At 43.9% G+C, this 16,063-nt stretch overlaps 2 protein-coding genes across 3 annotated transcripts; one reads left to right on the top strand and one right to left on the bottom strand.

Moving 5' to 3' along the window:
- Positions 1-161: 161 nt before the first annotated feature.
- LOC125305126 (actin-related protein 2/3 complex subunit 5-like protein) lies at positions 162-7,851 on the bottom strand. Of its 2 annotated transcripts, none has more exons than XM_048259736.1 (4): positions 7,382-7,851; positions 3,661-3,733; positions 2,714-2,890; positions 162-1,042 (listed from the first exon to the last, which is right to left on the bottom strand). In XM_048259736.1, the coding sequence occupies exons 1-4, from the start codon at positions 7,519-7,521 to the stop codon at positions 980-982; spliced, it is 453 nt and encodes a 150-aa protein (XP_048115693.1). In that variant the 5' UTR covers positions 7,522-7,851; the 3' UTR covers positions 162-979. The 2 variants fall into 2 exon arrangements, with proteins under 2 accessions (XP_048115693.1, XP_048115694.1); XM_048259737.1 differs by lacking the exon at positions 7,382-7,851 and adding an exon at positions 4,023-4,497 and having other exon boundaries at positions 3,661-3,731.
- Positions 7,852-8,319: 468 nt separating this feature from the next.
- On the top strand, positions 8,320-10,975 carry rpl35 (ribosomal protein L35). Its single transcript, XM_048259063.1, has 4 exons — positions 8,320-8,421; positions 9,216-9,352; positions 10,059-10,140; positions 10,784-10,975. The coding sequence occupies exons 1-4, from the start codon at positions 8,419-8,421 to the stop codon at positions 10,931-10,933; spliced, it is 372 nt and encodes a 123-aa protein (XP_048115020.1). The 5' UTR covers positions 8,320-8,418; the 3' UTR covers positions 10,934-10,975.
- Positions 10,976-16,063: the final 5,088 nt, after the last annotated feature.

The raw sequence follows: 16,063 nt of genomic DNA on the forward strand, positions 1-16,063 counted from the left end.
TCCCTGCTCCCCTCCAACCTACAGAAGTCAAACAACCTTTCTTGAGTAACAGTGAGCACACACACATACAAATGTGTGCACAATGACTGAGCTATATCATATAAGCTGCACAGGGCAAATAATCAAGAATACAGAAACAAAATGAATGAGAAGTCTTTCCGTATGGTGATGATCCATGAGCTTTATTACGGCAGGCACTTTACAATGACCCCCCACCCTCGCCCTTTTGTACAATTGCCCTCTGTGTCCAAATACAGCTCCAGAACTTTATATTAAATGTACTTCTCTCTCTGTACAAAACATGAGAATGAGGGACAGGAAAATAAAAATAAAATCAGATTATTAAACACTGATTTCATCCAATATCACATACAAATACGCTCACCAACTGTCAGGCTTTAATTCTTACACACACACACACACACACACACACACACACACACACACCCTTTCTATCTTAGACACACACATACCCACACACAGTGTTTTAAATCGCCACATTGTCTAACGCATTTCACACAGTTAAATGTTGCATTTTTACTGCTGCCTTTTTAACAGCATTTGTCTTCTCTAGTCATGTCAATCACATCACCCCTTCCAATCACACACACACACAATGCTGATGATTTTCAACTGACTTCTCAAATAATTTATGAAGCTTTATATATATATATATATGAACCTTTCCCCTCCCGCCCCCCAATTCAAGAAACAGCATTCTGACTGTGTACATATCAATGTCCGTCAAAATAATAGTATTTCCTCATAGTGTGTGTGTGTGTGTGTTGTTGTTTTTTTCTCGCTTTCCAGAATCGCTTGATGGGTCTTCATCTTCGGGAAGAAGGTGTGTGTGGTGTTTATTAAGAATGATCTACTTTCCCTTAGGCAGACCGCCTCCTCATCTGTTCTCCAGTCAGTGCTTTATCGTGGCGCTTCTCGCTCCCTCCACCTCTCCTCCCGAAGGACCCCCTGCGTCCTGTCAGACCGTCTTCCTGGCCGTCAAAACCCGCACGATGGACCCTAGGCCTCCTGCAGCAAAGGCCTGCATGTAAGGTATGGATGAAAGAAAAGGAAGGAGGAAGGGAGGGAGGGAGGGAGGAAGGAAGGGAGGGAGGGAAGGACAAAACAAGAAAGACAATTTGTTCAAATAAATCATTCATTACACTGAAATATTCCCACTGGCATGCAGAACCTTTCCTTCAATCACAAATGATAATGATAACAAATTATAATCCTCTGAGGCCAGAAGCAGTCTCTCCCCACTGGAGAGGCAGGGGAAGGGGAGGGAATCGGTACGACACAGGACCCCTCTGGGATGCGGACTCTCTGAGCTGGGTCCCAGGAGGAGACACAACAAGACAAGAAAACTCAGCCGCATCCATCCAGCCCTAGAGGCAGCACACAGCGTGTTTACAGAAAGCCCTTCCTCCTCTTTGATGAGTGAGAAAACGGGACATTCTGCATCAAAATAATCACGTAGGGCACTTGCTCAACACCAACTGAGAGACTAGGCCTGAAAAACATTCAGGGAGAACAGTGACCTTTTGAACTATACTGATGAATGGTTTAATGTGACCAATACCTGACCGATCTACTGACATATGAGTATAGGTGAAATCAACTCATAACAAATCAACCAATCATAAATTGCATCCTGCATTTCTTGCACACACACACAATTTATTAATTTAGTATGTGTGCATTGTCTTCCTAACAACAGTGACACTGAATACATTTCAAGTCATCGTAATGAAGAAATCACCTTCAGTTCACAATGTTATGCCCGTTTTACACAAATCACAACATCTGCCCCATTGCTGCGTTGCAGAATCTCCATTTGAAAAAGTATTGACAGCTGTCCATCAATCCCTGAAACAAGTTGACCAACTGATTAACGGTGGACAGCCAAGAAGAGAGCAGGCTGAAGAGCTGCTGAATAATGGGAATCATTTCCCAAAAATAGCAGAGCCCAGACAAGCCGCTGACCATCACTGGACCACACTCCCTGAGGTCACGATGACGATGAAAAAAAAAAGTCTTCAACTTTCCTTTTACTGAGAACTAATCATTTGGAATGTATCTATTCATTCAGAAGAACACAGACTTACTCCATGTTCATCTATATTAGCCACCAGCATAGTCAACACATCCCACCAGACACTTCTGAAGACTCGCAGCTCATAACAGACTCGCTGATGCAATAACAAGAGAGGTTAAAGCAACCATCTCCTCCTCCCCTGAGCATGGGAGAAATCCCACACCCATACAGACGTGGTCTCGGCTACTGAACTCACTGGCAAACAGCAGCGTCTTCTCTAAGTGTGGGATTGATTACAGCATCTCAATGGGATGATTTCTGTATATCTTTACCAAGACTTGTTATGGTATGTCTTGCATCCAGCTCTGCTCTGCACACCAACTGAACTCAGCAGTGGCACTCTCAGTAAGACCAACACACCTCATTATTAGACTTACAACAATGACTTCAACCTGGCATGCTTTGAGCTGGGATAGAGATAAAATATTATCCAACTAAAAAAAATGCAGACCAAACCAGACCTACAGACTATCCTTTAACTTAGACACAAAGAATCTAATTCAAACGGCTTAATGGAGGATCAAGCGCATCAAAGAGAAGTGGAACATCACTGTAAACGTCCTTGATACTTTTGCAAAAGTAGGACCCAGAACAGCCTGGGTGGGCCGGTCTCACCTTTTCGTGCCATTGCAGCAGGATGGCGCTGCTGTTCTCTGAGGGCCTCTCGAAGCCTCTGTAGATGTACTTCATGAGCAGGTCCACGCCGTTCCTGTCCAGCGACTTCACCGCTGGCTCGATGTCGCTGCTTTTGAAGGACGTCAGCACCTTCATTACTACTGCCTGAGCTCTCTCCTGATGCGGTGGCAAGAGTGTAGGAAGCCAACACATTTATTACAGGGGGTTTCAATGCATTTCTATGTGTCCGTCTTTGGCTTATAGATCGCTTTGCTCTGTTGTATTATCAATAGTAGTATCAAACTGTACAGTGTCAGAATGGGATGTTATAGTATAAGCTAATTACAGGTTATGTTATATAAAATGGACAAACCAATACAACTTTTAATTTACGCCTGAGAAAGAATGTGATATGAAACTGACAAAGAGAGCATGTGCGTAGTGCAAAGAATGGCATCAGAGAGTTCTGTATAAAGGCTGCAATGACGCATGCCCATGTGTGTGAGATGACCAAGTCCTGGGCCATGTCCTTCACACCTTGGTGTGGCTCAGGAAGTGATAAGCGGTGACTGAGTCAGTATCCCCTCAGTCACGCCCTCTCAGTCTACACACACACCGAGAGCACACGTTAATGATAACAGCGTGCGACAGCAAAAGGATGACTAGCCGCACAGAACACAACTGTCTGCGCTGTCCATTACTCATTTACTGAAAATCTTAATTAGAATATTAGTCATCAGCGCTAGCAACAGCACAATGCTTTTGAAACTGGTGAAACAGAGCTGAAAACCCTGCCATGCTTTGATGGGAAACTAACCAGCTGCACCTGCTAGATTAAAGTGTGCTTGAAAAATCGACACAACTCTCTGAAACACCGTGGGACACATTTGCTTTTTGCACGTGGACTCTCTTTCTCTGGCGAACAGATGAGAGGTTGGCTTTCGTACCTTTACTGCTGGGTTCTTGGTGTTGAGTGGCGGGTTTCTCAGGGCGATGTGAAAGGCCGTCATCATGTCCCCTGTACATTGCAGTTGGTTAAGGTACCTTAGGACAAGGGCAGTCACTTCTCCACTTGCTACACAATATACAGAAATACATTTCATATGACCGGGTTTATGCTTTGGCTAAAACAAAAATCCATCCTACACATTTATGGTACACAAGGTAAATCTTTGAACCTTCTGCTCGAGATCTTGATAAAGTGCTTGATAAAGTTGTCCAGGCTTGCAGTGAAATCTTGCCAAAACACACGCCTAATCCGTCACAAGGCGAGATACACAACGACACATAGACAAATGAGAAAGGATCCGGGAGGAGGCATCCCTCCCGAGGACAAATGCCGTTCCCAGAGCCAGCCTAACTCGTCCTGACCCACAGCCCATTACTGGAGCCACAAGGCGCAATCTTGTGCCACAGGGCAACCAGCCCATCCGTAACAGAAGACACACAACCAGTTCAGTGCTGAGCCATTCCCATTACATTAATGGGGAAAATATGAATGGCGGTAAAACAGCTGCAGAGTGTGCAGAGCTAAAAATACACCGGGCGCATGACCCTGGTGTGTGCCTTGGAGCCAAACAAGCTCTCCCCCCTTCCCTTCTCGATCACTATACCAGAGAGAGACATAATGGAGGTTATGAAAGGCTTCAGTGGTAATGTGGACTTGTGGGATAGGCACGCACAGGCAGGAAAATCCCCCAGGCTGAAGCGGTGCCACCTCCTCCATGTAAAACTGCAGTCTTATCTACAGAGATCACACCCTGCATTCTCAACAGCACTTTCCTGTTCGGTAGTAAGCCAGCAAAGTACCCACATCCCTACAGTTAGGACACGGGTCCCCAGAGGCTGCGCTGGTTTGCATACAACACAGGAAACTTTCAGCTGAAACTCCAGAAGTGACATTACTTTTGATTCATTACAAATTAGACACATTGTCAAAGAGGACACGTATAGCCTAAGCACTAAAATAAAACTTCAGAGGAGCCACATTTGTTTCAGAAGCACAGGCCTTGTGACTGTGACATTGGAGAGGAATGGAGGGGGGAGTGGAGAGCTTGGTGAGACACTTGCACCAGCTGTTCGTCTAGGGCTCCAGGCCCTTATTTACACTGGGCGTGCTTTGTGTTTAGAGGAGGATAGTCAATAACAGTGGCAAAGACAGACAGGGTGTGAACTGCCAAGTAGCGGCCATTTCACAGGCAAAGTCTTGACTCTGCACACCATCTTTGACTAGCAAAGACGTCTGTTTGGTGGTCTGAAGACTGGAAGATTGGGGGCTGACTGATTATCTCTGGTAGAAGAACGTCTGCTGATTCTGGTGTGCGGACTCAACGTTCTTCTACTTGCTTGTGCCTTCCTGTCCAGCACCCAGTACTCAACTACTTGGATGTGCGTGCTGCACTCTTGAACTCTCATGATTATCTCTGGTACCCTTAGCTTTAGCGAAACACTTTTTTGATCTGGCTTGTTCTCAACACTTGGCAGCCCCTAGCTTGGCTTCCTGATATAAGAAGCCCATGACCTCAAAGCTGTTCTACCTGCTAAGCAAACACACACAAAAAAACAAACAAAAAAACAGCCTACCAGAACAAGCGATATGCATTGTAGCCCAGCACAGCAGCACCCCTGCATGAGCTCACCTAGCCTCAGCCTACAGATCACACAGGAAGGCGTCCAGGCTGCAGGTCAGGTGCACGCCTCAGTGAGTGGCTGACCTGGTGTTGCCGGAGCACACCGACACCCCAGGGTGTGGGACTGAAGAGGACTGCAAGTCAGCACCTTTCAGCTCCTCTCCTTAAGTGTTGGATGGGAGTTAGTTGAGGTGACTGCCAAGCCTGCCACTGCAAGCTCACTCAGACTCTATAGTGGGGTTTTCTTCACAGTGTATGTCGCAGTGTGCATCTCTGTGAGTGTGAGCATTTATTGATATAGACGCTATGCATCAGTACAGACACCTAAGTACATTTCAGATTTCAAATATGCCCTTCAGCCTTTTCGATGCATCAAGACCACACATGTACAAGAAAAGAACCTTTTCATCTCTCTAACCCATTATTCTCCATTATTCATCTCCACTTGATTAGCGTCTTGCTGCTGGGAGTGGGCCAGGTCTCCGGGGCTTAGCCAGTTAGTTCAGGAACCACAGGTGCCCTAGATATCATCGCCAGCATCATCAAGAACTTGCCGTGTCAGAGAGGCCCACATGAAGGAAGGAAGAAGGAAAAAAGAAAGAGATTGTATGCAAAAGACAGCACGTCAGCTGTGCGGTCACGCTCTAGACCACACAGATTGGCAAATGAGGATTCAAAACTTGACACCACCTCTGCCCTTCGTTCACTCAGATGGACGCACAGGGAGAGGTTCGGTTGGAGTGCCCTATCAAGTTACGGGTGTCTTGACCACAATTCACCTCTTTGGTGACCCTAGCCTACTGTTTCTAGGACAATAGGGCTACAGTCAAGTCAATGAGGGCGTCTGAACTCTGTCTGTTCCATGGTGATCACTAAAACAAATACAAGCCTAACTGGCCTGGTCTGAGCAGTTTCAGTAATGGAGGAAAAAGTATGAGCTTGTTAAACGGGTGCTATGACAGCAACGCCACAAAGAAATTGTGATCATTAGTGGTAGTTTATACTCACATACTCTGAGTCTCAGCTTTGATACCCGAGAATGTTTTCAATAAAATATACTTCTCTACCAGCCTCTTATCCTGTTTTATGCCTATATTTAGATTGTAGGCATATTATTATTGTGGAACTATGTCAAGGGAAATCAAGGCCAAAATAGGATTTGTGACAGCGACAAACAGATAAAATCATCAACATGCAATCATTGATAAGACTGAGTTGAAGCACAGGGAAGATCTGACCTATACGCACACGAATTCCTAAATGTAACCTTCACTCCAACAGTAACCAAAATGACTCGTTAACACAAGATTACATAGTGAAGATACCGCTTCAGTTAATGTTTCAAGTCATTGGATTTATTGGTATAACTACCACGGAGAGAACTAGCTGGAAAAAAGGAACCCCATGTTGTTGAGTCTGACATGTTAAGTAATGAACTTACTAACGTCAATGTGAAATTAACTCTTCAACCGTAACATCCACCTTCATAAGTAACAACGTTAGCATGTAGAAAAGATCCACAGTTCTTACTCTTATCTCTCTTTTTTGTGGACACTCAACATAATCTAACGTTAACATTTTTTCATTCGTCACGGTAATGTCAAAGTTGTTAGCTGGTATTCTCGACAGAGCGTGTGAAAACTGCGCACCGCACTGTATTGTTTAATTTCAACTGGGACTTTCGGGTGACTTGTTAACCTGGTTAACGTTGAGACAACACTGTGCCAGATCTGGTGCTGCACTCATAATCTGCTGCTGCACTCATAAACACGCGCGTTTACAGGTCGTCAAATTTTCCAACATACTTATGTATACACCTTTCTACTCAGGAATGAGCAGCAGTCATACAAATCAGAAGCATGCACAGCACTGTTGATTTAAAATGTAACGTTACGCACAGTATGGACCTAACCAGCAAGCTAGCTAACGTTAACAACATTAATATTACAGAGGTAACGTTAGAGGTTGGTTCGTTTATGGAATTGTTTGGAATCATTCACACAGTTCAATAACGTTAACGGTTAACTCCAAAGGATATTGCCTTATGAGATTGTCAACCTCCACAGCGTCTGGTCCCTGTTGATCCGCTGCTTCATCGTGATCATCCACAAATTTGTTTTCATCGTATTCATCAATGTCCACCTTTCTAAACCGAGAAGACAGTGTGTTTTTCGCCATCGGGGCAACTTCAGCAGAGGGAAAGGACGCTAACACACCAAATAGCTAACGTTAGTCCACTTTAGCACTGTTCCAGTTTGGTTACTGGGACCGTTAAATGTGATACTACGTGCAACCAAAACCTTTCAATGCGATCTCACAGCACTAGAAAGATGAGTTGACCCGGTGTATGCGTCTTGCACGAGGCATGGAGCAGTTGTCAAAATCTGTGCGCGTGAAGCTTGCTTACTTCCCGCGGTGAATCCTGAATCGCACCTCCCGTACTCGCAACCGTTCGCAGCACCCCTTCTCTCAAGATTTGTTGAGAGAACATGGCAGTATTTGGGGGAGCGGAAACGGAATTACCTCACTGCCCCAGGGCTCAAAATAGTCAAAATACCTGCCAAACGACCAGGTATGCAGTTGTGTGGTCATTATCCATAACGTTACAGTGTGGCAATTGTACATAATTGGTATACATCCTATACATCTGCCAAAATGTCATCACAGAATATTATACTTTCACATTCCCATAGTTCAGTCATCTATTCAAATCAGTGTAACACTGGACACTTTAATCCAATCTCCAATCCCTTAAACATCACATTACATATATCACTGGAATTATCACACAATATATTGAAAAAAAAAAAAAAATATTTGTTACTACTAGTATCAGTTGGCTAAACATAATATAACTGGTGGGAACGGCTGGTAACATTTTATGTAGTTAAATTATTCACGTGAATTGAATTTGTTACAAATTGCTCAATGTAGGATAATTAATCAAAGGGGTGCCCCGAAGATTGATAATAATGGGACATTCCACCCCCACGTCTGAGTTGGTTTGGTCCGTAACCCGGTAGATTTCCTCCCTGACCCTTGCAACTTCCTTTCCTGCGACAGCCATCGAAGAAAATGGTGAGGATTTTGCCAAATTCACGAATCTAAAATAATCTTTAATGTTACGGACTGTGTAAACATCACAAGTTAAGAAAAAACTGAATTATAGGTTCACTGCACCACCTTCCTTCAGATATTAAATCGTTTTATGCCATGATTCTTCCGTTAGATTAAGTACAATTTTGTGTTGCTACACTTTCCCCAAGCATCGATGTTGGAAGCCTGTGTGTGGCCTAGTGTTTCAACTGTTATACTTGGTCATGCATTTTTAAGCTTAATGGGATGCTCTAACAGCCGATTTGTAAAGTTCTTAGGTTTTGAACACACACAGAACTTCTGTTTTGAGGTTGGTTGAGTTAAGTTGGCCGGTGCCTCAGAGCAGGGCAATGAGCTCGTAGCATGAAGTTATCATTTGCTGCTAACGTTAGATTAGCATGGCTGGTGATGTACAGTATTTATGCTACAGTGGCATAACATAACATGCCAGGATCTCTTGTTATACCTCATGTGCCATTAGCTTTGTTAAATTACGTATCTGCCTAACTTTCATGCCAACAATTCACTGAGAATTATGCTCACTCAATTCTGTGGAATGTTGTGAGATTATGGTAGTTGGGTTTTAATCGTGTGGAAGAAACTATTGAATCCATCAAACCCAGTTAACGTTGCTTTCTGTACTGTGATTGCAATCTAGTTACTTGTGGAGGTGTTCTTGTGGAGCCCTCCCCCCCTTGGTTTTTTACTTGTAAAGCCAAAATTTTGTCTTAAGTTGTTATATGCACATGTTTAACTTGACTTTTGTTCAATTTTAGGCAAAGATCAAGGCTAGAGACCTGCGTGGCAAGAAGAAGGAAGAGCTGTTGAAGCAGCTGGATGATTTGAAGGTTGAACTTTCTCAGCTCCGTGTTGCCAAGGTGACCGGAGGTGCTGCTTCCAAACTCTCAAAGATGTGAGTACTGTCACTTCTCACCTGGGTGCTGTTTGCTTTACACATGCATCTTCTCTTAGTGATTTCAAAACCTAGCTCTGTATAAAATTTGCAAAGCGATGTGATTAGATCCATCCATTTCTTGCCAGACTTGCTGAAAATGACCATGAGTACTCATGCAGCAATTTCACCAAAATGAAACCGCAAATTTGCCTGTTTGCTTTGTGTTGTGGAAGAATGGTCTATTGCCATGATCTGAATAATGTATCTTCCCATCTGGCCTTGCCTGCCATGGCATTTATGAGAGAATCTGAGAATCATTTGCTGTTACTCTAAAAGAAGCCACTTAATGTTACGGGTGTTCACCTTACTGCCAAAAAGGGCATCCTGAGTGGAAATGCTTGGATTTAGCATAAAATCAAATCAGAAATGTTCTTACTGGAAAGGGGTGAATTTTGGACTGAATTGCACAAGCTACAATGTGTGACTAAGGTTGAAACTCGAGTATTTCCAACAAATGTGGCTTTAAAAGTTCCTCATATGCAGGTGTTTGTAAGTTCTGTTTAAAATTATGCTGTTTTTTCCCCCCTCTGTTTGCGGACATTACTGGGATTGTGTTAACTCACTGGTTGCAGAATCATATACGTGTGGCTTTGATCTGAGGAAAGAGGCACCTGTAACAGTGGTGTGGAGAGCTCCTCTAATGAGATGTGCGTTGTCTTTTCAGTCGCGTTGTCCGCAAGTCCATTGCCAGAGTCTTGACAGTCATCAACCAGACCCAGAAAGAAAACTTGAGGAAATTCTATAAGGTAAGAATTGTTTTTATAACGGACCTTGTGAAAGAGGTCTTGATTGGTCTGTTCTGATTATTCTCTACATAAATTATGTCTAACACCCTTGAAAGGCTTTTTTTTTTTTTTTTTAGTTTTATGGATGGATGTTTGGATTTTCAGACGTTCAGATGCTGCTTTTTTCCAGTCAGGCAGATGCATTATAGCATGACTTTTACATGTGTTGTACCTGTCTTTTGCTTGGTGCACTTCCAACCCTTCTGTATATATATGAGCAATGATTATGCAAGACAATCACCCAGCACTGCTCCTGTTGCCTGTGGATACAGTGTGAATAATTTCTTGCTAAATGGATCCACCTGTCCCCTGGGATAGGGGGGTGGCTGGCCACTGTGGAGTCAATCATTTGATGCAAATCTGCAGTGGGAGCCAACAAATGCCTACTTTTCAGTTGCGTCAGTCAACAATGGGGTTTAGTATATCTGTGTAGGTAGAGCTGCATTTGTATCCTCTTGCTCCCATTTTCAGGCAGTTTCATGAGTTGCATTTGAAGATAAAGGGATATGCACAGACAGGGATTGTTGGGAGTTATTGCTAGCAGAGCATGCTACTTCAGGTTTATTCAAGCACAGCAATGTATCTTTCTCTGTGATCTGAACAGGGCAAGAAGTACAAGCCCCTGGACCTGAGGCCCAAGAAGACGCGTGCCATTCGCAGGCAGTTGACCAAGCACGAGGAAAGCCTGATGACCAAGAAGATGCAGAGGAAGTCACGCTTGTACTCCATTCGCAAGTTTGCTGTCAAGGCCTAGGCTGTACCATTTTTTTCCACAGAAAATAAACACCCAAACGTGTTTCATTGTTTTGTGTTTTTATTAAAACTTGGTTTTAGCAGAGACTTTCTAATGAGGAGACGCAGCACTCAAATTCCTCCATAGAAGTGCATGGGGCTAGTTTGTCTACACATATCCCACCCTTTCCTTGGCAAAACGTCGACATGTGAATACATTGAGCCAGTCGTGGTGTCAGGTGAATACATTGAGCCAATCATGGTGTGTTGTGAAGACATTGTGCCAATCATGTGTTTTGAACTCGCCGCTGGAGCAAGATTGGTGTCGTGAAGCCTTGCACACACGCATTTATGGCGAATAGGATGTCCGATGAGTGCCTAAAAAGCGTTGCAATATGGCCGCCGAGTGGAGGGAATTGCCCAAAAGGACTTTGGTTTTAGTCAGGTAGAACCCCAGGATAGGTGTGACGTAAGGTACGAATGCAATTTTTAGTTTATGGGGTGTAGACTCTGACACGACTCTGACGGGTGGTGCTCTGGCACCCTCAAGCATTTTTAATCTGCCACGCCCCCTTTTTTTGACCCTAAAAGAATAACTAGATGCACAGTACTGTATAAACCCAATATGGTATCAAATGAAAGCTCTTCTCAAACAGAAATCAATGATGTCAATACAAAATGCTAAAAATGATTTCAAGTCCCTCCAGAGAACATATCTGTAATATCTGTAAGGTCCTGAAATTGTCTTAACCCAACAATTAATCAAATAAACAAAGAAGTACTTTCTCACAGATTCTGAAAACAATTATATACAGAACATGTTGCCAGGCTGGCCTTGTACACATCACAAACATCAAATGTCTCCAAAAAACATTCACTCAGACATTTCTCCCTCGATGTCATCAGTATCCACTGAAAGTGAAAGTCATCAAATTTTTATTTGCACCAACGTCACCACCACTACTGCAATGGCAGTCGGTGGTGCATGGTAGTCGATCTGACTGAGAGCTGCAAGAGGCCCTGGAGCATGCTGGCACTGCCTTGCATCCACAAGCAACAAGCTGTAGACCTGTTTTGGGTACAATGTCAGTGGTGCCATGAACAGGCACAGGAATTCCATCCTCTATGTTTTCCAGCCAAACAAGGATACATCAGTACACAGGGGAGATGTTTTTTTTTGTCAGCAGCGCTCCACAGAAAGACTTGCAGTCATGCATGCTTGATGTGTTCCGCTGCATATTCTCTTGTTGGGAGGAAGACTTTATTTTAGGAGGGTCTCTTTTCTTGGTGAATAGCATGTATCAAGTTACTGAGGCTTTCAACAGTCTTTCCATAGTAGAGGCAAGAAAGGAAATCCATTCCTGCCTTGATGCTCATCAGCTTCTAAAAATTCTTCAAATCAAGATTCCTCTTGAGCATCAAATTGATTGCTGAGGTTTTCATATGGATATGACACACATATGACACACACAATGTATGAACAGCCAACAAATAACATTTGTCTCCTAATTTTGCAGCCATAACATTAATGTCAATTACTTTGGGCATCCATGGCCTACTGGTTAGGGAATCGGACCTGTGACAGGGGTGGCCAGTTTGATCCCCACTCTGCCCACTGCTCCGGGTGAGAATGTGTACTCCTAGTGCTCACTGCTCTGGGTGAGAATGTGTACTCCTATTGTACTCACTGCTCTAGTGTGTGTGTTTGAATGGGTGTACCTGTGTCTGTGGGTGAGTTGTACACTACCCCCAAATGGTAAAATGCAGAGCACAAATTCCTTGTATCGGAAGGGTCAGCCCTATGTTCCCACATTTCTAGGGTTAAGGTTAGGCCTGAGGTGTGGGTTAGGGGACATAGGGCTGTGGGAACATAGGCATGCTCCTGCACTGGTAAGTATACTTGGCCAATAAATCTGATATGGGACAGCCGTGGCCTACTGGTTAGGGCTTCTGGCTCGGTTCGATCCCCGACCAGTAGGAGAAATGTTGAAGAGCGCTGCTCTCCCATGCCCACAACCACGGTTGAAGTGCCCTTGAGCAAGGCACCTGACCCCTCACTGCTCCCCGAGTGCCACTGTAGCAAGTCAACTCACTGCTCCGGGTTAGCGTGTGCGTCACCTCATGTGTGCTCACTAATTCACAGATAGGATAAATGCAGAGACCAAATTCCTTGTTTATGCAAGTGTACTTGGGCTATAAACCTGATTTACATTTGTTGTTATATTTGTTGTAATTCCAAATGATACGTGTCATTCCTTGATTTTCTTGATTCTGTCCTCACCTCCTGTAATCAACTTTGCAGTTTTCTCTGTAATTAAGGAGGCAAATACAAGGACTATTATAGTTAATGTGCTGACTAACTGGCAAGTACCTCATAACTAGTTTGTATCAATCCTGTGGTGTTTGTTTTTAAAAAAAATGAAAAATATCGTTGTCTGCAATTCTGGGGGGTAATCCAAGGACAGTTATAATTAATTTGCTAACAAGTACCTCACAACATTGTTGTCTGAAATTAAGCGACTGATTCAAGGGAAATTATAGCTAAGGTGCTAACTAACCGGCAAGTTGGTGAACTAAGGTACATCAGACTTCATATTAAAATGAATTATTCATATTAAAATGAATTACTATTGAATGATTGTATTCCTGTATGTATTAAGCTACATGGCAGTTCCATAATCTATTTAATTTAATACCAAACATGACACGATTTAGAGGTATAAGCCATTATGCAGCAAAAAGGAACCTAATTTGACCTTAAAGGTCACTTTGCAAAAGGTATTTTGCTCTCTGGAGGGACCTAAACTATTTTTTTTTTTTCAAGTTTTTAATGTCAAAGCTGATTCCTGTATGAAAGAGCTTTAATTTGAGACCATACATGATGGGTTTATATGTTATTGTCTATTTAGATGATTTTCTATTATCAAAAAAAGGGGTGTGGCAGGTGATGCCATTTTAAAGAAAATGCTCACGGGTGCTGAAGCGGCACCCGTCAGATTCTGACACCCCCTTACCTATCAATTTATGCAAAACAATTGCTGTCACACTTATGCCCACATTCCACAAAGTTCTACCTGACTATTTCCAGTTTCTTGTACAATGCAAGCACATTTCCCCACCTGATTTTGGGGTGTCATTTCCATGTGTGGCAGATTGGTTTACACCTCCACAATAGTTTCTGTGCCATTTCCTCTGGGCGCGATTGGTGGAGCTACCATCACCCTAATTGCAGGGCGGACTCTTATTTGGATATTTAGCTTAGCGGATATCACGGGGAGGTACTTTCTCCTGTCTTTGTTTTGCTTCCGGGGTGCCCGTCGGTACTCGGTGGTGTGTGGTGGCAAGTTGGCTTGTGTAGCCACTTCTCCGACGAGTGTGTTTTAATTAAGTCAGCTTGAGTGGTCCATATTCACTGCCAAGGCTGTTGTAGCGAGCTCTGACGCTGGGTGCTTGGTGGGAATCAGCTGGAGCCGTAGCCAAGCCTCTCATAAGCTCAATTCATGACCTGAGGTCCCAGAGAGGGGATTCATCGCCACTTGTCGTGTGTGGGAGGAAGTGGATTACAGCCAGTGCCTCCACGCCTTGGAAAGGCTGCTGTTCTGTTGTGCTGTGGATTTGTGGATGACGTTTTCATACGGTTGGGATTGAACGGCGTGCCTAGTTTGGTTGGGGACTATTTGTAGTTTACAACGCATGGGGCTACGCAGTGGTGTACTGCCCTCTCTATAGCTCTACCTGCATGCCTACGTCTGGTTGTTGTTTTCTTTGATTTGGCGGCTATACGGTGTGTTGTCCCGTCCTTTTGCTTGAGTTGCATGTTTATTCTGTGTTGTTTTCTTTGATTTGGCGCCTATCGCCGGCTATACCTGGTGTGTTGTCTTTTTTTGTTTAACCTGCATGTTTATTTTGTTTGTTGTTTTCTTTGATTTGGTGCATGCGGTTATGCAGTGCTGTACTGTTTCTCCCTATGCTTGACTCGCATGCTTTTTCTAACTGTTGGCCTATTGGTATCTTTGAGGGTGTGTGTGTGTGAGTGTGTTTTGTATGCGCACTGTAACTTAAATTACTGTGACCAGGGCGGCTTCACTGTCAGGATCAACCTCTGGGCCCTGGTGGACAGCCTGACTGCCTCCCCTCCCCCTGCCTGAGATAAGTAGCCTAGTTTGATAAATGGGCTATTGGTGAATGAATGATTGCCATATAATTACTGTCAAGCCTTTTACCAACTCTTGTGTCTCTGTTCCTCCTCTCTCTCTCTCTCTCTCTCTCTCCGACAGGTGTGGTGGGTTTCCCACAGGCGGCAGGCCAACCTTCAGGTGCATGGAGTTCCCCCCCCACTTTTCTCTGCTGTGTATAACGGGTGCTTTATTCTGAATTGCAGTGTAATTGCAGTGCCATTATCCTTCACGTGTGGTGGCGTGTCTTCTGGGTCCCTCCTTTTCCCCCTTTTTGGAAATCCTGCTCGCTGTGGTAAGCCCCCTGCCCTGCTCCACTCCCTTTGATTACGGGTCACAGGTTCAGCTACGGCGTAACAGTGGGGTTGCCATCATTAACCATCCAGTAGATCTGACCCAGGCGTCTCCTGTATTTACACCTGATGCATTGCTTTTATGGTTGAATCTGTGTATGTATCAATAAATCATGTTAACTTAACTCTTGTCTCTGGCCTAAGAGTGTACGAATCTGTGTTGCCTTGTGGGTATTATAGGGAATATAGTATAACTGGTCCTAGGGTGTAACCCCCTAGGTGGCGTAGTCGACTCCAAATTTCCTTGCCACGTCACACATGCATTCTGCATGCATTTGTTTCTCTGGAGATAACTGGGTGACCTATGGGAGGTGTTGAGGGGGTGGAATGTTTGCTGTTTTACAGATTTTGCATATTTCTGTGTCTTGGCACATGGCATGTACTTGTGTATTAATTTGTGGAGATTATGCAAATGTATGTGGTGTTTTTGGCTCCGGATAGTCCAGGACCCTAAAACAAATTGTTCCTGTAGTGTTCTACTACCTTTGGGATATTCAAATGATTGGTTCCATCCTGGGCCTTAACTGGAGATATTGACATTGGTGGATGGAGAATGATATTTGAACACCTCAAGCCTTCATGAGATCAGAAGGTAGATCTTTTTAAATGCTAAAAGACCTGAGG

The sequence above is a fragment of the Alosa alosa genome, chromosome 12 (assembly GCF_017589495.1).
Source record: "Alosa alosa isolate M-15738 ecotype Scorff River chromosome 12, AALO_Geno_1.1, whole genome shotgun sequence".
NCBI classification, from domain to species: domain Eukaryota; kingdom Metazoa; phylum Chordata; class Actinopteri; order Clupeiformes; family Clupeidae; genus Alosa; species Alosa alosa.